At 48.6% G+C, this 25215-nt stretch overlaps 1 protein-coding gene across 2 annotated transcripts; it reads left to right on the top strand.

The window, feature by feature from the left end:
• RAB7B (RAB7B, member RAS oncogene family) lies at nt 1-16936 on the top strand (the record flags this gene model as incomplete). Of its 2 annotated transcripts, XM_082672621.1 has the most annotated exons (5): nt 1-53; nt 590-716; nt 1440-1655; nt 10117-10242; nt 16856-16936. In XM_082672621.1, the coding sequence occupies 5 exons, from the start codon at nt 1-3 to the stop codon at nt 16934-16936; spliced, it is 603 nt and encodes a 200-aa protein (XP_082528747.1). The 2 variants fall into 2 exon arrangements, with proteins under 2 accessions (XP_082528747.1, XP_082528748.1); XM_082672622.1 differs by lacking the exon at nt 10117-10242.
• Between the last annotated feature and the right edge of the window lie 8279 nt (nt 16937-25215).

Raw genomic sequence — 25215 nt, forward strand, 5'->3', positions numbered from 1 at the left:
ATGAATCCTCAGAAGAAGGTGGACCTCAAGCTCATCATCATTGGATCCCTGGGGTAAGCCAAGTTCAGCTCGGGGTCTGGGGGTTGGGAAGAAGCCCCTACCCAAGAACAGTGAGACGTCCTGTATGTGCTCCCACCTTGCATGGGTCCCTTTCTGATTCAGAGTGGCACCAGGGAGGGCATTCCACCCCAGGGAAGGGAACTGAGATGGGAGAAAGAGACTGGGAGTCAGGCTACCTGGTTTCTGACCGCAGCTCTGCACTTAACTCTTCAGTAACTAGGTGTGTGAATTAGGCAAGCCATTTAGCATCTCTTTGCCCTCCTACCTCCTGCCACATTCAGGAAAGACCTGAACCTTTTGCTGTGAGGCACTCAGCTCTCTGCAAACTTCTCTGCTCACTTTGGTCCCTGCTTCTTGTGTCCATTCCCTAGTATTAGCAAGCTACTCAAACTGCAAATGTTAGAAATTCAAAATCTCAGAGAGAGACAGTGGTGAGAGGGTCATGGTAAGATGTTGAGAAAGGTATGGATATGTGTGTGTGTGTGTGTGTGTGTGTGTGTGTCCACATGTGTCTGGGTTTTTTCCTTAGTGTTGGAAAGACTTCCCTCCTCCACCGATTCGTGCACAAGACATTTTATGAGGACTATCAGACCACACTGGGAGCTAGTATCCTCTCCAAGATTATCATACTGGATGACACAACTTTGAAGCTACAGGTGAGCTGCCCTCTCATTCCCTCTTCAATATACACACCTGACTATCACCCCACATTCCGTGGATGGCCACTCACACAGCAATGTGCACCAGGAGCTAGAAGAGTCTAGAACATAGATCAGAAAACTTTAATTCATGGGCCAAATCTTGTCCGCCATCTGCTTTTGAAAATAAAGTTTTATTGGAACACAGCCCTGCCCGTTTGTTTACTCACGGTCTCTTTGGTTGCTTTCACAGTACAACAGCAGAATTGAGTAGTGGCAACAGACGGTGTATAGTCTGCAAAGCTTACGTTATTTACTATATGTCCCTTTACGGAAAAATTTACTGATCCCTGATCTAGAAGGAAGAGCATTAATCCAGAATTAAGAGGCCCCACCCTAAGGCTCAGGTTCCCTGGAAAACTTGCCAAGTGGACTTGGGCAAGTCACTCCCAAGGTCCAAATCTATCAGGTGGAAGAACAATGACTGTCCTGACGCCCCAGGTGGAAAATGAGGACTCAGATGTGAAAGTACTCTTGGGATGTTAAATATTACTGCAGAGATTCTATAGTGTACATGGGTGACAGGGTGTGTGATGCCCATGTGTGAAAGGACCTCGTGCACCTGTGCCAGGGCTATCTGCCCCCTACCCAGAAAAGGAAGTTTTGACATGATGTGACCTGGTTGGGCATACCTTCAGCCACTCATCACAGCCCCATGGAGCCTCTGTTCTTCCCCTCCAGATCTGGGACACAGGAGGACAGGAGCGATTCCGCTCCATGGTGTCTACCTTCTACAAAGGCTCTGATGGCTGCATCCTGGCTTTTGATGTCACTGACCTGGAGACCTTTGAAGCCCTGGAAACCTGGAGGGATGATGTTCTGGCCAAAACCATTCCAATGGAGCAGTCCTACCCCATGGTGGTGCTGGGGAACAAGATCGATCTGGCAGACCGGCAGGTACCGCTGACTCATTCATTCATTCATTTACCAAACATGTGAGGACTGGCTATATGCCAGGCACTGAGTTAAGTCCCACACATACAGAGTTGAATCAGGCAGGGTCCTTACCTTAAGAATTTCACAATCTAGTAATGGATGCAGATAATTTAAAGACACTTATGATACAATAAGATAAATCATAAGCAATCATAGAGATACACCTTGGATATTTGGGGACCATAGTGAAAGGGCATCTATCTACTTAAGCCCAGAGTATAGAAAGGGCTTCCTATAAGGAAGTGGGTTCCAGGCTGAAGAAACAGCAAGAACAAAGGTAAGAAATAGAATGATGTGAGCTGAGAGCCGAAGGCAATTTTGTCTAGAGAGAGGGAATGGAAGAATGAAGGCATCAGAAGTAGGCAGGTGGGATTTGAATTAACCTGTAGAACAGTATTTCTAACCAGGGTCAGATAGGGGGTCTGCAGTTATGAATTCTTGAAACTACAAATTTTCTGGGAAAGTAGTAATACAGTATTTATTTCTTATTAGCTTAAGCATATTCTATATCACCTGGCCAGCCACTTGACAAATGATCTGCTTGCTCCATGGCTGCGGTGACCACACTTATGTAGGTGTTCACCACTGCAGTGGCATTGAGTAGAGCTCTGTTCATCGTTGCCTACTAATGAGAAAAGAATAAAAGTAGACAATTTATAAAAGATGCTCTTGTGCCAGACAAAGCCCAAAGGACACCAAAAAGAGCGTCTGAACAAGTTGTCTTAGTGTTTCAAATAGAGAAAATAAATGGGGTTCATATTTGAACCACATTTTCACAAGTGTTCAAATGGAGAAAAGTGATAGGAGAACTGAGGCATCATTTGGAATGATGGGTGAGTGGGTGGATGAATGGACGGTGGTGCTTCCAACTAAACTATTACCACCATAAAGAAGAGTCTCTTGTTCAGAGAGAGAGAGGAGTTTGGTTCTGACACGCTGAGTTGGAGGAGCTTGGAGAACAACTAATTGGGAATGACCAGTAAGCTTTAGAACACATAAGAATGAAACGTCAAAGGAGAAGTCTGTGCTGGAAATAGAAATCTAGAAGTCATCAATTCTATGGGAACTTCAGGTTGCAAATTTAGTGTCAATTCTCTAATTACAAATATCCAATCTCAAATAAGAATCAAAGTCCTAAGTTCATTCACAGCCAAGGGGTCTCTCTTCTTTCCACTGGGGCCAGCTGCAAGTGAGAACACTGTTGTCTAGGAGGGGCATCTCATTGCCAACTTTATGTGTCCACACTTCCTCCCCTTCTCAGGATAATTTTGGTTTCAGACCCCATCAGGAATGAAGCAAAAAGAGGGATAAGAGGTCAGGAGAAGCGAAAACACCCTTATTTGACTGGTACTGTCTTAAGATAGTTTGTGCTCTCCGGACCCAACAGGTATTTCAACTTGTCTCTTGGTGGATTACTCCTTTGGGTCCTAAGAAGCTTCCACTGGGAACATTTAACTGTACCTCCCCTGACAAGGGTCTTGCATATTCTTCCTCAGCTCCTAATGTAGGAGCTTAAGAGCCATCCTCCACTCCATGGGGTCCCCTCCTCCTGCAGACACTCTTCCTGATGGGGTTTACAACAGCTCCAGGCTGGCTAGCTCTCTGTGGAGCCCGCCTCTCTTTCATAAGGCACACCCATGCATTCTGGCTCCATTGTAGGGCCAAGGGTAATTCGTTCTCAGTGCAGTCTGTCCTCTCTCTGCCCTGTTGCCTTTTGCCTTAAATCCCTCAGATGCAATCAGATACCAATCCACTGTAGCCACCAAGCTCCAGGGGTCATATGTTAACCTTTCCAAGTGGCCTCTTTTGGCCAGAGGTGAGGCCTTACATGGTCTCCCTCTTGGGAGGGGTGTCCCCCCAACACAACTCTCCGCCCCCCCCAAAAAATCCTTTCTAACCTCCTTTTCAATCCTTTTATTCCATGCCGGGGTGTTAGAGTCATCTAGCAGATTCTTGGTCATGAACGTTTGGAAATGTGAAAGGTCCCAGGGGTGGTCTGTCTCCCAACCAACCTGATACCTGGCATCAATCACACTGTAGTGTCTCTGCCAAAGCTTCCATTTCACATCTTGCTTCATATACCTGCAAGTCGTGGGGTGGGCAGTCGAGGGAGTTCAAGACTGAGAGTCCGACGTTTCCTCAGTGAAATAAGAGGCACCATCTTCTGTTGAGAAGGGAGCCCAGGAGGAGTCTCCAGAATCATGGTGAAGTTGTGCCAGTCACTCTGCAGAGCAACGGGTGAAGGGGCTAGTCAGGGACAAAGACCAGAGCTGATGGGCAGAGCAACGGGTGAAGGGGCTAGTCAGGGACAAAGACCAGAGCTGATGGGCAGAGCAACGGGTGAAGGGGCTAGTCAGGGACAAAGACCAGAGCTGATGGGCAGAGCAACGGGTGAAGGGGCTAGTCAGGGACAAAGACCAGAGCTGATGGGCAGAGCAACGGGTGAAGGGGCTAGTCAGGGACAAAGACCAGAAGTGATGGGTGCCACCAAGGGCTCAGGAGACCAGGAGTTTGAAGTGGAGTCTATGTTGTGTTTTTCTTCAACCGTGGTACATGGGGTAAAAGCCAGGGACCTGATGGAAGGTTTTTCCAGACAAGAGTAGCTGAAAAACAGAGCTGCAAGGGGACTCACTGAGAACCCATGGAGGAAAGAGGAGAGACAAGAAGAGGCTGAAGAACCAGGAGGCTGTCAGAGGTTGAGGAACAGGGCAGAAGGAGGGGGGGGGAAAGGAGACCAGACAATGGAGGCCCTGGGTCTGGGCCTGGGAAGGAGAGGCTGAGTGGAGAGAAGGTGAAGACGGCTACAGGGGAAGGAAGTGTGAGGCTCTCGTGAGCGTTGGGGGCTGCATGCAGAGGAAGCTTCACGAGATCGCAAGTGTTCAGTGAACCAGGGGGTACCTGGCAGGATGGGAGGCATAGGTGACGACTCAGAGGGGTAGAGGGGGTCCGATCCCAGCTGCAGGGAGATGAGCTTTGCTCTGCAGAGAGAGGAAGAATAAAAGTTTGAAAGAAGCAGCAAAGACCCAGGCAAGCCCATCCAGGTCTCTGGGGTCTGTACTGAGTAGGGTGTGGAAATAACCCGCACTGGAGAGGGTGACAAGGGAAGGGCTTGAAGGGAGGCAGGAGGAACAGAGGTAAGGAAGTGCTCGCAGCCATGAAATGAGCACAGGGAGGTGGAGAGGAGGAACTGGAAGTGGGGAGAGCAGAGGGACTTCAGTCCAGAGACCCAGGATCGTGGAGCTAGAGGTGAGGCTGGGAAGCGGCTGCCCTCAAACGGCACAGACCCAGCAGGGGACACCGCCAGTTGCTGAGAGGCACACCCTGGGCTTGGAGATCCAGGCTGGAGACGCTCCCCGCTTGCACAGGGTTGAGTGGATGAGAGCTGAGGGCCACCGGAAGGGGCACCTTCTCTGGGCTCAAATTCATGCTCAAATTCGTGTGTGTCCTTGGCCAGTTCCAGCTTCTTTGTGAAATAGAGACCAGACTCAGATTTCATGAGGTTGTTTGAGGATTATAGGCAATGATGCCTACAAAGCACGTGGCAATCTTAATACATGGAAGTGACTGTTACCCTCCTTAATTTAATATCTCCAAGGTGTGGGCTGGGAAGATCGGGAAGCTCTTCCTACTTAACAAAATGAAAATGAATATTTAAAACATATATGCTAGATGTGGGATGATGAAAAAGCTGTGGAAATGAGCAGTGGTGATGGTTACACAAAGATGTGAATGTACTAATGCCACTGAACTGTACACTTAAATATAGTTAAAATGGTAAATTTTATGTTTATGTATATTTTACCACAATCAATCAATCAATACCTCACCAGGATAATTTTAAAGAAATTACTGACTTAGATTTTTCTTAAAACGCCTACACCTTCTACACAAGGTAAAAGTGAAAAAAAAATTAGTTTATTGGAAAGAACAGTTCTGCTAGCATCTATGCTGCAAGGAATTTATTCACTAGGACGTGAATTCTTTGCTCTACACTCAGGCAGTTTCTAACTTACTGCTGATTCATAACATTGGGATTATGTTTTCTTTGTTATTTTTGATTGGTTTAAGATGTATCGGTACACTAATCTTAACACACACAATTGATCATTTTAAATGCATATGAAGTATGGGGATATATGTATATGTAGAGCTGATTCACTTTGTTATAAAGCAGAAACTAACACACCATTGTAAAGCATTATACTCCAATAAAGAGGTTAAAAAAAAAAAAAGGAAAAAATAATAAATAGGGGCTTCCCTGGTGGCGCAGTGGTTGAGAGTCCGCCTGCCGATGCAGGGGACGTGGGTTCGTGCCCCGGTCTGGGAAGATCCCACATGCCGTGGAACAGCTGGGCCCGTGAGCCATGGCCGCTGAGCCTGCACATCTGGAGCCTGTGCTCCGCAACGGGAGAGGCCACAACAGTGAGAGGCCCGCGTACCGCAAAAATAAATAAATAAATGCACATTAGGGAATTCCCTGGCGGTCCAGTTGTTAGTACTCCGTGCTTCCACTGCAGGGGGCACAGATTCAATCCCTGACTGGGGAACTAAGATCTCACATGCTATGTGGTGTGGCCAAAGGCAAACAAACAAACAAATTAATTAATTAAATGCATATGAGATGGAAAAGCATCATAAATTAAAGTCTGCAAAGTGGACTAATTTTGTCAAACATCTGACTTTTAATGAACAAGCCAAATTGTAACAGGGAAAGTAAAATGTTAATAGTATATTGTCGGGACTTCCCTGGTGGTGCAGTGGTTAAGAATCCACCTGCCAATGCAGGGGACACAGGTTCGAGCCCTGATCCGGGAAGATCCCACATGCCATGGAGCAACTAAGCCCATGCACCGCAACTACTGAGCCTGCGTGCTAGAGCCCGCGAGCCACAACTACTGAGCCCACGTGCCACAACTACTGAAGCCCTCAGGCCTAGAGCCCGTGCTCCGCAACAAGAGAAGCAACCACAATGAGAAGCCCACACACCACAACGAAGAGTAGCCCCTGCTCACCTCAACTAGAGAAAGCCCACGCACAGCAACAAAGACCCAAAACAGCCAAAAATAAAAATAAATTAATTTTTAAAAAGTAGTATAGGGCTTCCCTGGTGGCTCAGTGGTTGAGTTCGCCTGCCGATGCAGGGGACACAGGTTCGTGCCCCGGTCTGGGAAGATCCCACATGCCGCGGAGCGGCTAGGCCCGTGAGCCATGGCCGCTGGGCCTGCACGTCCGGAGCCTGTGCTCCGCAATGGGAGAGGTCACAACAGTGAGAGGCCCGCGTACCGAAAAAAAAAAAAAAAAGTAGTATATTGTCAGCCAAAACAAAATCAATGGAAGTAACACTTTCAAAATTTTCATACTTCCCATGTCCCCACGGCTGACACCCTGAGTTTATTTCCACAGTCAGAGCCTAAATTATAAATAGCTTTATTTTATAAATAAAAGAAGACAAGATGATTTTAAAAATCATGAAGCTGTAACTAGAATTGGAAGGGAAAAGTGCTGTGTGGGTCATTTTCTTCCCAGGGCGACATTCTGAGGTTGAGTGGGAGAGGTGAGGGATATAAAAGGAATGTTAATTTGCAGCACAATCTCAACTGATATTCTAGAGTGTGTATTTAATCACTCCGTAAAAACCAGACAGAGAATGATCGGGGAGAAGTGAGAGAAAACGTCTGTCATAACCGGACTCTGGGCAGGCCCAGTCACTGTCAGTGGTTGAGAAGGGACAGAGAGATCTTCGGGCTGTAGGTGTGGGCTTGTCTTCCTAGCTTTGTCTCTGGGTGACCTTGGGCACCAGTCTGGGCTTCAGCTTCTCATGCCATAGCATATGAAGAATCTCCCTGCTTCTTGGAGAAGCAGAGACACTTGACTTCATTGCAATTTACTTCCATTTTTACTGCAACTCCTGAGCACCAACGATGTGCCCAGAAAAATGCTCATTAGCTGGTGGCAGTAGGATATAAAGAAGGGGGAGCAATAAGAAGAGTAAGTCCAGTCCTTGCCCTAAAGTCTTTTTTTTAAACTTTTATTCCTTTTCTTTCTTTCTTTAAATTTATTTTTGGCTGCATTGGCTCTTCATTGCTGCGTGTGGCCTTTCTCTAGTCGTGGCGAGCGGGGGCTCCTCTTCGTTGCGGTGCACGGGCTTCTCATTGCCATGTCTTCTCTTGTTGCGGAGCACGGGCTCTAGGCACACTGGCTTCAGTAGTTGTGGCGCACAGGCTTAGTCACTCCACAGCACGTGGGATCTTCCTGGACCAGGGCTCGAACCCGTGTCCCCTGCATTGGCAGTTGGATTCTTAACCACTGCACCACCAGGGAAGCCCACCCTAAGGTCTTTTAAAGAACTTTAAAAGATGCAAAACCTTTGGGATTCCAAAGATGCCATCAAGGTATTATTATAACATGTTAATTTCTAATGATTATTTATTTGTGTGTTACTAGTAAGGACAATAATAATCAGCAACTTGGCCATCCTTGATTCTTCATCCACATAGTTCAGGATTTTCCCCGATCTGTTAGGCTTCTTGGTTGTTCACCAGATCAAGGACATCTATGCTCCACAGAACAGAGCAGTTGTGGCCAGTTCGGGGGCCCCTCGCCCCAAAAGGCAGGAGGACCTTAGAGATCAGAGACCAAGACCATGGCCTGGACTCTCTCCCTGCTCTGCTGAAGTGCAGCAGCTCCAGGGAGACTGAGCGTGGGGGACCAGAGGTGTCATCTGGGCTCCCCAAAGGGCAGGCTGCTTAGCTACCCCAGTTTCTACCCTGCAGTCTTAGGAAGCGAGCCTCACAATACCAGAGCAATGCCACTGGACAACAGAGGCTTTGTGAAAGAGAGCCATGAGTCCCTGGGGCCTGCTGCCACTCCTGAGGCCAGGACAGCAAGGGCCAAAGAGACAGGGGACAGTGATGGTTCCTTGAATCCCAGTAAGCTAGGCTTTCCAGAACCTGCAGGAGACAATGTGACAAGGAACAGTCTCAGATCTCCCCCTGGCTGCCCTGGGTTCAAGGAAAGGGGCAGAATGATTCTTTCTCCATGAGAAAAACCTTGGCTCCCTTAAAGTGAAATAATGGTTAGAAAGTATCAGGCACAGCAAATATCAATATATGGTCATTCCCTCTTCCCCAAAATAATTGATTAGACTAAACTCAGGAACCAATGTCTTTGGAAGGAACCCACTGGCTGCCAGAGCATTCTCCAATCTAATCCTCAAACTGTGATTGGCGTTTGCATTTGGGTAGAGCCGTATTCATTCAGCCTGTACTGAGTGGTTCATGGTGCCAGGCCAAGAGCTAAAAGTCCTGACCCTGAGTTCAAGAAACCTGCAGTCCAGTGGGAGAGACAGACCAGCAGAATTCTTGTGCAGTGCCCTGAAGAGGGCAGTGCAGATGCCATGGGACCACTGAGCTGTGGCTGGATCCAAGTTCTGCCTTCCTTAGCTGTGTGATCTGAGGCAAGCTGCTGAACCTCTCTGAGGCTCAGTGTTCTTATCTATAAAGTGAAGCTAAAAAGACCCATTTCACAAGGTTGTTAGAGGATTAAGTGAGTTAATAGGATCAGATGTCTAACCTAGTATCTGGCCCAGAGTGGGAGCTTATCAACTGTTCCAAAGACTCTACCCTGAGGAAGAAGGGTTAACAGGGACCTGAGTCTCTGCCCAGCAGCGTGGGCCTGGTCAGCCAGCTCAGGAGAAGGAAGTCCTCCCTCCCTGGCTAGTGTCTGTTATGTCCACCTCCCTTTGAAGGAACTGAGGAAGGAGTCAATGGCAGGAAGAAGCTCCTAGTGTAGGCCTTAAGAAGATGGCATAGTTCAGAGGGCTCTAATTCTTCCAGGCCTGTATTCAAACCCTGCTCAGCCCCACACACTCCAGTCCTCGAACTCCTCATGTGTAAAATGGAGCTAACAATAGCTACTTCATTGGCTTATGTTAAAAAATAACACGTGGGGCTTCCCTGGTGGCGCAGTGGTTAAGAAGCCACCTGCCAATGCAGAGGACACGGGCTCGAGCCCTGGTCCAGGAAGATCCCACATGCCGCGGAGCCACTAAGCCCATGCACCACAACTACTGAGCCCGCGAGCCGCAACTACTGAAGCCCATGTGCCTAGAGCCCGCCCTCCACAACGAGAGAAGCCACCGCAGTGAGAAGGCCACACACCGCAACGAAGAGTAGCCCCCATTCGCTGCAACTAGAGAAAAGCCTGCGCACAGCAACAAAGACCCAACGCAGCCAAAAATAAATTAATTAACTAATTAATTTTAAAAATAATAATAACACCTGTAAACTTACAGACCCATGGAAAGTTCTCAATAAATGAGAGTGGTGGTGGGGAAGGTGGGACTGTGATAATGGTGATAGTCATGGTGGGGATGGTGGAGATGGGGACACAGGAACAGTGATCATTTCTTCCCCTCATGCAGGTGCCACAGGAGGTAGCCCAAGACTGGTGTAAAGAGAAGGATATTCCCTATTTTGAAGTCAGTGCCAAGAATGACATCAATGTGGTACAAGCCTTCGAGATGCTGGCCAGTCGGGCTCTGTCAAGGGTGAGTGGCAGCTGCCAGCTGCCCCCTAGGATGGGGCAACTCAGGAGCGTCCAGAAAAGTATATATTGGGAGGGACGAGGGTGGGACAGGATTGCTCATCATCTTAATTAATCAGCTGTTGAATGGGCTCAACAGTATTCCAATTCTGGAACCACAGAATACCAGAGGCATCAAGCTTCCTTAGAATCCATCATCAGTGGTCCCTCAATCCGGCTGGTTATCATTTGTGGAGTTTCTAAAAAATACAGTTCGATACCTCACCCCTGGAGACTCTAATTTAGTAAGAGTTTGAAAAGTAATGCTCTAGTTCAGTCCTCACTGATGGGAGGGAAGCCCCAAGGTGCCAAGTATTGGTCCAAGTGGAATAATGAAGCCTGCGGGAGTTGCTGACATCCTCCAATCAAAATGATGGATAGATGTAGACCACTTGGTGCAGTCTCTCAACAAGCATGTGTTGAGTATGTCACGTGTGTCAGGTCCCGTCCAGGGCTCCGAGGTCCCTTGCTCTCATAACGGAGACAGATCGGCACAGGAGTGGCTGCAGTGCAGGCACTGTATGGTGGGCAAGGACTGGTGATGGGGCCTCAGAGGAGGGACACACAGCCCACACTGCAGGGGAGAGAAGAGGGAGAGAGAAGAGGAAGATCAGAGGTCACCTGGAAGTATTAGCAGAGTTTTAATGCCATTCTGATATAGAGTTCAGAAACTCTGAAGAGGGTCCGTGAGAGATTTGCACAGGGAGGGGCTCAGCATGTTTCATTATTCTGCCATATGCAATCAAGGTGGGCTTCTTGGAAGTGGGGAGGTCATCACGGCAGTGATTCTGAATTGAGGAAAGGAGCGAATGAGGATGGGCAGTCGGAGGGCTCCCCTCTGTGGAAGGGCCTGCCGTCACAGGTCTGCCTGGCCCTGCCCTGTGGGTTGTCCACAAAGGAGAGGGACAGCAGCCACCCCTAGCAGCTGCCCAGGGAGAGGGCTCGAGCCTGCCACCCTTACACCCCGTTGCCTGCATCTCGGAGGTTGCCCCCGTGTGCTATTATTCATGCTTCCCCTCCCGGCCCCCAGCCCTCACTGTGTCATGTTAAAAGGAAGAAGAGGGGTGTCTATCTCTAGCACATGGTCAAGAAGTGCTGCTCTATCACACAGTCGGTGACACAGGTGTGCCTGCTCATGCCGTCCCCTGGAAGGTGAGGGATGCTCTTTGACCTCATAGCGTGATACGTGATCACTGATCCTCCACAAACACAGTGCAGTGATCGCCAGGTGCTCAGTCACAGGGAAGCTCCCTCAACCCACAGCCAGTGTCTGTGTGTAGTTAGCAACTGTCCTTTCTGGAGAAGGAGTGTCCTTCATTCTTGAAACTATGTCCTTCCTGCTGTGTCACTTTTATGACACAGTGATGTGAGTGGATGGTAGTTTGTCTGCTTGTTTTTCTTTTCCATTGTCCTTACTTGGCAAAAGAATGGATTGGCGACCCCGTGTCAGTCCCTCACAATGATGGGGGAAATTTACCGATGAGAAGTTTGGCGTTCACGGGTGTGATACCCGCAGTCAGACTGACCTGGGTTTGATCCCGTCCTCATGCTTTCAAGTGGACCCCTGGGCAAGACATATGACTTCTCTGAGCCTCAATTTCCTCATAAGATGGAAATAATTCCATCCCATAAACGTTCTTGAGTTGTCAGGCTAGGGCTGGAGATGTGGACTTCAGTGGCCCCACGGTCAGGTAAAGGAGTAAGGCATCCAAAACCGGAGGTCATGCAGAGAGAACAGGCTTGCGGTTGCCAAGGGGGAGGGGGGAGGGGAGGGAAGGATTGGGAGTTTGGGACTAGCAGATGCAAACTCGTATATATAGAATGGAGAAACACCAAGGTCCTATTGTATGGCACAGGGAACTGTAGTCAATATCCTGTAATAGGCCATAATGGAAAAGACAAAACATATAGATTTACAAAAGAAAAAAGAAAACAGATAGACTGTCATGGAGTGAGGTAGGTGCCATAGGCTGGGGCGGGGAGGGGACACAGCCAAGGCATCGAGGTGACTCAGAGGTGCTGGTGGCGAAGGCGGGCAAGGATGCCTGCCCAGAGAGGTGACATGTGAGTTGGAGGTTGAAAGGTCATATGCAGTTTGCGTGGGGGACACGGTAGGCCGTTGAAAGCACAAGCAAGAGCCGCAGAAGGGCGGAGAGAAGGGCGTGGCAGAGGCCCAGGCGTGAGTCCACAGGGCTCACGTGAGGGACCACTGTGGGCTCCGTCTGTAAGAGGAAGAACCGTGGCATGGAGGGAAGTGGGGCCGCTGGGCCGAGGTGAGCGATGGGGCTCTCAAGGCCAACAGCACCAGACCATGAAGGCCTGGTGAGCCCCAACCAGACCTTGGACTTCATGCTGTAGGCCCATGACCTCTAGACCCGCTACCAGACTCCCAGGGCACACAGGGGCCCAGTACGGAGGCCAGCAGGGCGCATCTTCCAGCAATGTCTCTATTATTCAGAAATCTGGAAGGGAAACATTTCACCCTAAAATAAACATAATTACTCGAGCACTGAATGTAAAAACTCACACGGATTTTTAAGGTGAAACTGGAGTTTCCAAATCTATACTTTAAAATCAAACAGGAGTTTTCAAGGACATTTCCTACAAGTAGCTCTCCCCTCCTTCCCAGGGAGGTCATGTGCTCATTCACACCAGCCCAGAGTATTTGGAGAGGAAGACGTGAGAGGTGCTGCTAGAATAAGGAGGGAGCCGCAGCCTGGGGTAGGAAGAGCTGGGCTCTGAAGCCGGGTGGGTCTGGCTTATTTCCTGGCTCTACCTCTTACTCACTGTGTCCCTGACAAGTCATACAGCCTCCCCTAAGCCATCACTTCCTTCCCTTTAAAGTACAAGTAATAGTATCTTCCTCATGGGGCTGTTGCCAGGGCTAAATAAAATAATATGGTAGCACAGAGAAGGCATTAAATAAAAGGTAGCTATTTTTAAATGAAAGCTATGGCTAAGGGCTTTCAGCAGGGAAGTTTCATGCTGCAGGGAGGATACGCTTGATGGGTGATTCAGAAAGGTCCAGGCATGAGAGGATGAAGACGGCAAGGACGGGGTAGATTAAAGAGACTTTGGAGGGAGAACCATCAGGGATTGATGATGATCAAATGTAGGAGAGAAGGAATCAGGAGCTGTTGAGGTTGATACCGAGGTTTCTAGCTTGGCAAACGGAGGGATGATTGATTAGTGATGCTATAGACCAAGATAGAAAAGAGAGGGGAAAGCAAAAGTGTCACACGAGGAGGAGGCAATGGAGCACATGGCATTTGGGGTTCCTTGAGGTTCCTTGGAATGTCTGAGTTCTGCAGTGAGCTCTGGATGGAAAGAGCAGCTTACAGGTAGAGTGCCAGAAGAGGTACTCGGTTTACATTTTGAAAGGAGAGAAGGTAGCTAGTTACGTTAGTTTCCCAATCTGGCCACTTTCAAGGATTAGGGTATTTAGTTATTCCAAAATATGACTAAGAATGCCCTCATAATCAAAGAAGGGACACCCACCTGCTTTGGGGGATTTGGGATGAAGGGATTTTGCTCTTACCAACTTGGCAATACCATCCCTGCTGGGGCCCGGCGTGAACTGCAGCACGGAGGCCGGTTCCTTTTGGATTAATTAGAGAAAGACAAACTTGCCACATCCGGGAGGGAAGCAGGCTGACAGGCAGGTAAGCTTAGTGAAATTATAGGACTTTTATGAGGTCCTCAGGATGTAGGATCTAGAGTCAGGGCTATGAGGTGGCCAGGCTTGGAGGGGCAGACTCCCACAGTCACATCCCCTCTGAAATGTGCATTAGGACACTATGGTGTTACTTTACAGTTAGACATGCACATACTTGCTAAGATGACTGGGGTCTGGAGAAAAGAATTACACAGGAAATCTAATAATGGACTGCCAGTGACTTGGAAGGTTTGCAGGAAACCTGAGGAGGGAGATGATGCCCTTATCGAGTGAAATGATGTCATAAATGGGAAGAGCTCAGGGCTGACTTGGACCTGGGGAGGATGTGACTCTTATTGGGTAAAGAGAGCTGGCATGAAGACCTCAGGCTTTGCCGGTGTGTAATGAACGAGGGCGTTTCTCACACCCTCAAAGGCAGCATTGTTTGTTCCTCTAATAAAGTGCAAAGCAGCTCAGAAAGCCCTCAGCTTAGACTCTCCCTCCCAAAGGCTGGCCTCGAGGACAAGGCACAGGTTCTGTTCATGATCCCAGCTGGGCCTTCTGTGGACGTGAGGGTGAGGCATACTCAGGGGTGATGAATCAACAGGCCCTGCCCCCTGGGTCCAAAAGACCCAGCTAGGAGAGTTCCTGATCCCAGGCAAGGTCTCTTTGATGTTTATGGTGAGAGGGGGACCAGGAAAACACAAAAAATAAGAGAATCTTTTCAAAAGCCTGTCTTTCTGGGAGAAGTGGATCAGTCAGCTTAAAAAGGGACTTAAACAGCAATGCTCTGCTCCCCCTCATCTCTCCCTGTGAGGCTCAGATTGTCAGTGGAGTGAGTGGGCCCTGCAGATGGGGCCAGCTGGAGGACTGGATGGTGTCCCGGGCGGTGCAGCCCCGAGCCCGCACAGCAGACCTGGGCAGTCCTGGGGGAAGGAGCCTCAGGAAACTCAGGGGAGGACTCTGCTCTTTCAGGGTGAGGGGCTGGGGAAGGCCTGTGGTGCGCTGGGCCGGCTCTGCCAGCAGTGGGCTAGGATCCTCCCCAGCGGAGGGGAAGATGGAACTGGGGTGTGGAGACATCCCCAGAGGGACAGGCTTTCATTAGGAGACACTGCCCCTGACTCCCCAGCACTAATCTTTCCTAATGAAAATATATATATATATATAAAACAAATAAAATTCTAATAGCTCCAAAGAATTTGCTGAGGGCTACTCAAGGCCCATCATCCCGGCTGACTAAGGGTAGCTGGTGCTCTGCTGGCCCGGACACCCTACCAGGGAGCGGGTGAGAAATGGGGGCTCTTCAAGAAGCAAAGGGCTTCCCTGGTGGCGCAGTGGTTGAGAGTCCACCTGCCGATGCAGGGGACGCAGGTTCATGGCCCGGTCCGGGAAGATCCCATGTGCCGCGGAGCGGCTGGGCCCGTGAGCCATGACCGCTGAGCCTGCGCGTCCTTTGCCTGTGCTCCGCAACGGGAGAGGCCACAATAGTGAGAGGCCTGCATACAGCAAAAAAGAAAAAGAAAAGAAAAAAGAAGCAAACAGTGGGAAGAAGGGCTGGGTCCCAGGCCCGGTGCCCTGAGCTCTGTGCTGTCAGGCTAACCTACTGCTTGCTGTGTGGCAGCAGCAGCGAGTGACGGGGCATCATGGGACCTTCTCATGTGTCTTGGGGGGTGACCATCATGAGGGTGCCGCAGGCAGGTCTGACACAGCCTCCTGGGGTCCAGAGTCACCGGCACTAAGGGTTTGGTTGACATTCGCCAGCTGGGCACCATAGCCGGAGCCCAGGAGCCATGGAGGAGAAAAAAATCAGTGAAGGCACAACCACTCTTCTGGAAATTGTCCCCTCAGAGGGGCACTTCAGACAGACAGCCCCACAGGGGGCTCTGTCCAGCTCAGGTCTGCACCAGCGTGTCCACTTACCCACCTGCCCTCACACACACACCACTGGCTGCGGGGAGAACATGAATGCTGGGAGCTCGGAGACTGGGGGGAGGCTTGGCCAAGGAAAGAGATGTGATCCCTCGAAGAAGAGACCCTTCAGTGTGTAGAACCCATCTCCTTGAGGAAGGACGCCCTCACCCTTGAACCAAGCTGGTGGGCCATAGGTGAGGAGTGGCCAGCTGCGTGGGGAGAGGCTTGTTAGACTGAGAAGGGGCTTCCTCTGGACCTCGTTGGGACAGGAGACTTTGGGAGGGTGGGCAAGGAAGCAAAAAGCCCCGGTAGAAACATTGAGTCTATTTTAGGGAGGGATCCCTGGACATGGGAAGTTCAGAGGATGGTGGGAGGTTGAGAGGTGGGCACGGTGAGAGAAGGTTGGGGTGTGGGGACGTTTGCAGGGAGAGGTTTCCTGCAGAAATGAGGAGTGGGCCGTCATCATCTCTGCCTGAGGGCAAACATCACCTCAGTTGTCCCCTCTGGAGAATGGCAAGTTACGGGACCTGGTTGGAGGTCAGGAGACCTGGGCCTCTAATGCAGCCGCCCACCTGCTCTGGGCTCCTGGGAAGGAGCTGGAGGAGGAGGTGAGGAAGGAGGGGGCGGGGAAGACTTCCTCCCCACCGGGCCTCAGTTTCCCAACTGCACAAGGTGGGGGAACAGAAAGCCAGACCACCATTGGCCATTAAGAAATAGAGGGCAGTGCTTCCCTGGTGGCACAGTGGTTGAGAGTCCGCCTGCCGATGCAGGGGACATGGGTTCGTGCCCTGGTCCGGGAAGATCCCACATGCCGCGGAGCGGCTGGGCCCGTGAGCCATGGCCGCTGAGCCTGTGCGTCCGGAGCCTGTGCTCTGCGACGGGAGAGGCCACAACAGTTAGAGGCCCGCATACCGCAAAAAAAAAAAAAAAAAAAAAAAAGGAAAAGAAATAGAGGGCAGGTGGAGCTCTGCCTGCCAGGATGCGAACGCTGACTCCTCTTTTCCTTCTCCAGTATCGAAGCGTCTTGGAGAATTACCTCACAGACTCCATCAAGCTCTCACCAGAAGACCAGTCCAAGAGCAGTTGCTGCTGACTTTCCAGACTCCCGCTCTGCACACCCAGGGACAGAGCACGCGCAGGGCCTGGTCATCCTGGGCCCCCACCAGCCCCACTGCCCACCCAAGCTCAGATGGCAGTCCAGGCTCTGCGGCCAGAGCCCTGAATCCCTCGCATCTGCACTGGACCCAGAACCAGAGGGCGGCCCTGCCTCAGGCTGAGTGTAGAGAGGCCAGGGCTGGGCCCTTGAGCCTGGATGAAACTCCGAATGTCACAGCCAAACCCCAGAAGAGTCACGATTCCCTCGCGGACTCCAGCTTTCTTGCCACACTCCCTTCCCAGCCACACCCCTGCTCTAGAACGCACATCTCTGCAGACAGGCCGCTCTCTCTGGAGTCCTGTTATATTCTCCTATGGACTGGCCTTCCTCAGCCCATCCACCACCACCCCCAAGAGCCACAGCACAGCTTTGGACAAGGGTGCAGCTCAGGCTCCCTCGTAACCGGGGCCAGGGAGTGAGGGTCTACCTCAACCCCTGGCAGCAGCTGTTCAGGCCTGGGACACCCCCTGTTTGTCCCCTCCAGAATGCAGGACTGAGGGAGCGCAGGAAAAACCCACCGGGGACTGGTGCCTTTCTCCCTGCTGGTGCTCAGGCAACTCCCATAACTCTCTCTGAGCTTCAAGTTATTCATCTGTCAAATGGGAGTTGCATGTGCCCTGCCCACGTCAGTGTGGTTTTGAAGACCAGAACCTCTGCTTGAATCTCAGTTGCTCTTGTTGAGATACATTTATTATTCTTTCAACAAGTATTTTTGAGTATCTACTATGTACGATGCATTGAGGTCCAGTGACAAATGTAACCAACCTTGCTCTCCTGGATCCGACATTCTGGCGAGGGAGAGAGGCAGTAAACACAGAATTTAAACAGGTATTTTCAAATAGCAGGTAAGTGCTTGAACAAAGTGAAACAAGGTAATGGGGTAGAGAGGGACAGGGGGTGGGGTTGGGTGCTGTTTCAGACAAAGTAGTCCATGAAGGCTTCCCTGGGGAGGTGACATTGACTCAAAGGCTAGAGAATGAGAAAGGGGCTGCCACCTGAACTCGACAAAGAACATTCTGAGGAGAGGTTGCAGCAAGGGCCAAGGCCCCAGGTCGAGGACAAACTTGCATGCCAGGAACAGTGAAAAGATGAATTTACCTGAGGACTCAAAGCTGCTGTCCCAGAGAAAAGCAAAGGGGACCCCGCCCTCTGGATGACTCCTTGAGTCTCTGTCAACTGACCAACAGAGGGCAGCAGTGATCCTTTCCTTCCAGCAGAGCAGAAAGCGGAAGCTCCACAGGCCCATGAAGAGCTGCAGTTTTCCTGTGTAGATGCTCACAGCTTCTTCTCGGGCTCTGGGCATTTTCAACCCTTCGAGATTTGTGGGGCAGGAAAATCCCAGTTTCTTAAGCCTACAGAGAGATGAGCAAAAACTGCAGCATCAGTGATTCAGGCAAGAAATCTGCATCAGTGACAAATACTAGAAGAGGGGCCTGGAAAGCCCATGGAGCCTCTGTCCCTGCAATCTCTACAGCCATAATCTTCTTTTTCTTCTGGCGATAAACAACACAGATAGAGCCCAACCTGAAGGGAATAGGCAAGATGACCCCGCAGGGTCTCCCATGACCACATCCATGCCCACCACAGAAGTCTCTTGTCTACACAGAAGTATTCTTCCCTGAGCTCCCAGCAGAGCTGGGGATGTTAGCCTATGACTTCCAAGTGTCATCTGACACTGAAGATATGAGGTGGGAGTCAGTAAGAAAGTCTGGGGAACCCCTTCTCCCCACCCAGCTGTGAAGTAAGAATTGCTTGTCCTGGGCAGCGGTATGGACCTGACATAGGAGCAGGTGGCCTGGAGCACACTTTTGTCTCTGTGTCCTTCATGGGGGTGGCACCCTGCACATCACACAGGCTCTCCTAGGAGTCTGTCGGACTGTGGATTGGACGTGTGGTGCATGGGCGTGTATGCAGCAGCCCGTGCGCTGCAATGGACGTAGGAACCATTCTAAACGTGCACAACAAATAACAAGTGTGTCTTTCTTCGTTTTAATCTTTTGTGGTGTTTAGTTTTTAAAGTTTTTTTTTTTCAATATCCCCATAGTTCAAAATTCAAAAGATAATAAAAGGGAAGACAGAGACAACAAAGAGTATAATAGGAACAGTGATGTAATTGGCAGGGCCCAAAATGAAAATGCCCCACCCCTTGGCCAAAAATCATGAGGAGTTCCGAGACGGTGACACTGGATCATTAAACCAAGCGTGGGGTCCTTCTGAGCGCAGGGGGCACACACCCAGGAAACTGCGCCTGAGTAAGCACTATGTTTTCAGTGCCCTCCGGAATGACAGAGCCCTGGCCAGGCCCACCTGGGCCGCTTGGAGATAAAAGGTTCTGTCTTTGCAAAAGCCACGTGCCCCAAACCACGCATTCTGAATCTTCCCCAGAGTCAGGAGCCAGGACTGAATGTTCACATGCGGGGTGGAGAGTGGGGACCTGAGGCCCACGGCATCCCTCCTATCAAGACTAGGGGACATGCTGGTGACCAATCTCCAGGGCAAATGGAACTGAGCCAAAACACTGTGGGCCGCTCCACACCCCTCCCCCACTCCTGAGTCTGAGACTGACCCTCGGTTCCCAGCCAGTAGGGGCAGGTATTCGCAGAAAGAGGCAGGATGTGGGGCTGCAACTCCCGGCCAAAGGGAGCCCACTAGAGCCTGGCGGGGGCGGGGGGGGGGGGCGGGCAGCATGTCCCAGGGCCCTGTCCTCAGCATTCTTTCAGAGAAGAGGACCTAGATTAACAAGACTGCTCCAACCAGGCTGCTCCTCTACCCACTACAGCCCTCCTCCGAGGGGCAGCTCCAGGCTGCTAGTGAATAATCAAGAGAATCCAGGCCAGGGCTCTGGGCAGCACACGCCCATGTGGCTTGGAGAAAAACAAACCCAGATCTTCTCGCCAAATAAACCTGGCCGGGCCCTACTGGGCGCCATGGTGCCCAAGGGGATTTGGGGAAACGCTGTTTCTGCATTTGCTCTTTGCTCAGCAGAGGCTCCCACTGCATCCACAGCCACAGGCAGATGCCGCAGTCAGGCCCGTGGCAGGTGCCCACAATGGGGTCCTGCTCCCAGGAGCGCACAGTCCAAGGGCAGCCTCAAAGCAGCCACGCTGGCAACAACACCAAAACTAGGTGCCGCGCACAGCAGACACAGCTGTGACAGCGGACTTGCGTGAGGCCAGCCCTGCTGCATGCGCACCTGGAGGCTCCCTCTGCAGTGTGTGCTGGCAAGGCAGGAAGTTTAGTTCCAGTAGAGGGCAGCGGCCTGTACCAGGACACTCTGTGCATGCCTGTTGGGGGCGTGGGGGGAGCAAGGGCTTAGAAGATCAGACAGTAGTTTTCCCTTGCTGAAGTACAGAAAAATTGTAACTAAGCTCATAGGCTTGGAGGGGAGCAAACAAAAAACCAGGTGAAGGGGTGCTGGCAGTGAGGGGACAGAAACCCTGCCAAGAGCCCTCCTCATACCAGTGAATCCTCCACAACAGCCCACGGAGGAGGGCATTGGCCTCATCTTTCAGATGAGGAGACTGAGGCTTCCTCTCCCGCCACTCACATCCCGCCATGTCCTGTCAACACCTCCTCGTCCTTGTCTTGAATTCATTTCCTTCTCCCCTCATCTTCTGCTCCAATGGGTCCAGCCGATCACAAGCCTTGCCTAGACCACACTTCCTTCCCCTTGAGCCCTCTGCCTGCCCTCTTGTCCCTTTCCTAACCACTCCACGTGGCAGCCATCGCAGTGGCCTCCACAGGACAAGTGCCTCTTGTGACCTACAAGGGCCCACCGCCGCCAGCCACTGCCTGCTTGTCAGGGCTCAGCTCTGGCCATAGTCTCTCTCGACGCTGCAAAGGGAGGACTTTCTCTCAGTCCCCAGGGATGCCTCTCACCTCCCTGCCCCGCCTGGCAGGGGACCTCTGTTGGGAACTCTGGCCCCTCTCTGGTCCTTCACCAGGCCAATTCCTCCTTAGCTGTTAGTTATCAGCTAAAGCATCATTTCCTTCAGTAAGGATTCCCTGATACCAAGACCAGGTTAGGGACCCCACCATGTGCCCTCCCAGCCCCCCTTATCACAGTGCCAGAACAGTAGCTCCACTAGGGGCAGGGATTTTCATTGGTTTTATTCACCACCGTCTGCCTCATGCCCAGAGCAATGCCTGACAAGGGTTAGGACTGGAGAAATATTTTTGGAAGGAAGAGCTCCTGCAGTATTTTATCATAATTGTTTGTCTGTTTGCCCTTAGACTATAGTGTCCCTGAGGGCAGGGCTTGTTTTTTTTTTAAATTAACTTCTATTGAAGTGGGCCTGTTTTGATTAATCATTTTAACCCCAGCACTCAGCATAGAGACTGGTGCATAGTGGATGATAAATAAATACTGTGGAATAGAATAGAATACTGCATAGGTATTTTTTTAATAACAATAAAATGTTCTATGTAATGACTTGGAATAGATACCTGAGATTCATTGTTATGTGAAAAGGTAATGGCAGAATCATGGGAATAATATGCTATCTCTTCCATAACAGGAGGCTTAAATAAGATTTTATGTTCATGTTTGCTTGTACATAAAGAAAACTCTGGAAGGATGCATGGAAAATGGATAAAAGCAGTTACCTTTCAGAGGGGGACTGGGCAAGTGGGAGTCAAGAGTGAGAGCAAGACTCTTCCTTGTATAATTTTATACTTTGAACTTTGAACTCTTTGAATTATTACATAATCAATAATTTAAAAGAAGGAAAATTAATATTGGTGGGAAAAAGTACAAGCAGGGAAAGAAGCAAAACTCCAACCAGGACCTAGCTGCCTCCAGTCAGTCCATCCTATGGCCTTGAATCCAAGGCTGACAAACTTGGATTCTGCCACCAGAGGGTACACGACTAAGAAATGCTCCAAGCTCACATGCTCTGGCCAAGATGCCAAGTCCCTTGGGATGTGGTGAGATCATCTCAAATTCTCTTGGTTCTCGTGTGTCCTATCGGAGGATCCTGTCTCCTGGGATGTTAACTAGTAACTGAGCGATCATTTCCAACATCAGAAGCTCAGTTCTGGAGATAAACTATCAAGTCTGTGCACTCCTTTGTGAATTACCACACTTAGAGGTAGGAATTTCCCAAGGTTAATCTCAGGGCTTACCAGTTTGTCAACACCCTGGAACCCCCTTTCCTAAACCCAGCACTGACCCCTGGAAAGACACTACTCTAGCTTATAGGCTCCAAAGTAAACTGGTACAATTTTTTTTGGATATATTGAGTAAGGCACCACATACAGGCCCTCCAAACCTGCAATTCCACCCTGCACATGCACAACCCTTGCTGGTGCACCAGAGGTCATGATCAAGAATTTTCTCCCACAGTCAACATAATACTAAACAGTAAAAAGCTGAAAGCCTTCTTGCTAAATTCTGGAACAAGATAATGTTGCTCACTCTCGCCACTTATATTCAACACAATATTTGAAGTCCTAGCCACAGCAATCAGACAAGAAAAAGAAATAAAATATATCCAAATCAGAAGGAAGAGGTAAAATTTTCATTATATGCAGATGACATGATACTCTATATAGAAAACCCTAAAGACTCCACACAAAAAACTATTAAAACTGATAAATGAATTCAGCAAGGTAGCAGGATATAAGATTAATATACAGAAATCTGTGGCATTTCTTTACACTAGCAATGAAATATCAGAAAAAGAAAGTAAAAAAAAAAAAAAAGATACTGTTTAAAATTGCATTAAAAAAAAAATTCCTAGGAATAAGTCTAACCAAGGAGGTGAAAGGCTTATATGCTGAGAACTATATATAAAACATTGATAAAGGAAATCAACAAAGATTCAGTGAAATGGGAAGAGCGTATCCCATGCTCTTGGGTTGGAAGAATTAATATAGTTTAAATGACTATACTACCCAAAGCAATCTACAGATTTAATGTGATCCCTATCGAAGTATCCATGACAATTTCCCCAGAACTAGAACAAATAATTCTCAAACTTATATGGAACCACAAAAGACCCAGAATTGCCAAAGCAATCCTGAGGAAAAAGAACAAAGCTAGAGGCATAACCCTCCCAGACTTCAGACAATACTACAAAGTTACAGTAATCAAAACAGCGTGGTATTGGCACAAAAACACATATAGATCAATGGAACAGAATAGGGAGCCTGGAAATAAACCCACACACCTATGGTCAACTAATCTTTGACAAAGGAGGCAAGAATATACAATGGAGAAAAGACAGTCTCTTCAGCAAGTGGTGCTGGGAAAGATGGACAGCCACATGTAAATCAATGAAGTTACAAAACTCCCTCACACCATACACAAAAATAAACTCAAAATGGCTTAAAGACTTAAATATAAGACATGACACTATAAAGCTCCTAGGAGAGAACATAGGCAAACATTCTCTGACATAAATCATAGCAATATTTTCTTAGGTCAGTCTCCCAAGGCAAAAGACATAAAAGCAAAACTAAACAAATGGGACCTAATCAAACTTATAAGCTTTTGCACAGCAAAGGAAACCATAAACAAAATGAAAAGGCAACCTACGGAATGGGAGAAAATATTTGCAAATGAAGAGACAACAGGGCTTAATTTCCAAAATATACAAACAGTTCATACAGCTCAATATCAAAAAAACAAATGACCCAATCACAACATGGGCAGAAGACCTAAATGGACATTTCTCCAAAGAGGACATAACATAACATATGGCCAACAGGCACATAAAATATCCTCAACATCACTAATTATCAGAGAAATGCAAATCAAAACTACAATGAGGCATCACCTCACTCCAGTCAGAATGACCATGATTAAGAAGTCTACAAATAATAAATGCTGGAGAGGGTGTGGAGAAAAAGGAACCCTCTTACATTGTTGGTGGGAATGTAAATTGGTGCAGCCGTTATGGAGAACAGTATGGAGGATCCTTAAAAAACTAGAAATAGAGTTACCATATGATCCAGCAATCCCACTCCTGGGCATATATCCTGTAAAAAACATAATTGGAAAAGATACATGCATCCCAAAGTTCATAACAGCACTATTTACAATAGCCAAGACATGGAAGCAACCTAAGTGTCCATCAACAGATGAATGGATAAAGAAGACGTGGTATATATATACAACGGAATATTACTCAGCCATTAAAAAAAGAGTGAAATAATGCCAACTGCAGCAACATGGATGGACTAGAGATGATCATACTAAGTGAAGTAAGTCAGACAGAGAAAAACAAATACTATATGATATCACTTGTATGTGGAATCTAAAAAATAGTACAAGAGAACTTAATTACAAAACAGAAACAGACTCACAGACATAGAAAACAAACTTATGGTTACCAAAGAGGGAAGGGGAGGGGGAGGGATAAATTAAGAATATGGGATTAACAGATACATATCACTATATATAAAATAGATAAACAACAAGGGTTTACTGTATAGCACAGAGAACTACATTCAATATCTTGTAATAACCTATAATGGAAAAGAATAATATAGATAGATAGATAGATAGATATAGATATATACATACACATATATAACCAAATCACTTTGCTGTACACCTGAAACTAACACAATATTGTAAATCAACTATACGTCAATTTATTTTTTTTAATATTTATTTATTCATTTTGTTTTTGTCTGCATCGGGTCTTAGTTGCAGCACGTGGGATCTTTCGTTGTGGAGTGCAGGCTTCTCTCTAGTTGTGGCGCACAGGCTTCTCTCTAGTTGTGGCACGCAGGCTCCAGAGAACCTGGGCTCAGTAGTTGCGGTGTGCGGGCTTAGCTGCCCCACGGCATGGGGGATCTTAGTTTTCCAACCAGGGATCGAACCCACATCCCCTGCATTGGAAGGCGGATTCTTAACCACTGGACCACCAGGGAAGTTCCAACTATATTTCAATTTAAAAAAAAAAGAATTTTCTTTGTAGTATTGTTTGTAATAGCAAAAAAAATTTTAAAGAAAGAAAGAAACTAGAAATGACCTAGATATCCTACAGGAAATTGGATAAATAAAATGTGGTATATTCAAACAATGGAATTTCACAGCAGTGGAAATAAATAAAGCCACATATATCAACTGGGTGCATCTTAGAAGCTTATAGAAGATAGCAAGCCATAGAAGACATACTGTAAACCATTTATGTAAAGTTCAAAACTAAATGGTTTATCTTCATACTTATTTATCACAAATGTATGTGGTAAAACAACATAAAGCA

This window comes from Grampus griseus (genome assembly GCF_964374135.1).
Source record: "Grampus griseus genome assembly, chromosome: 1".
NCBI classification, from domain to species: Eukaryota; Metazoa; Chordata; class Mammalia; order Artiodactyla; family Delphinidae; genus Grampus; species Grampus griseus.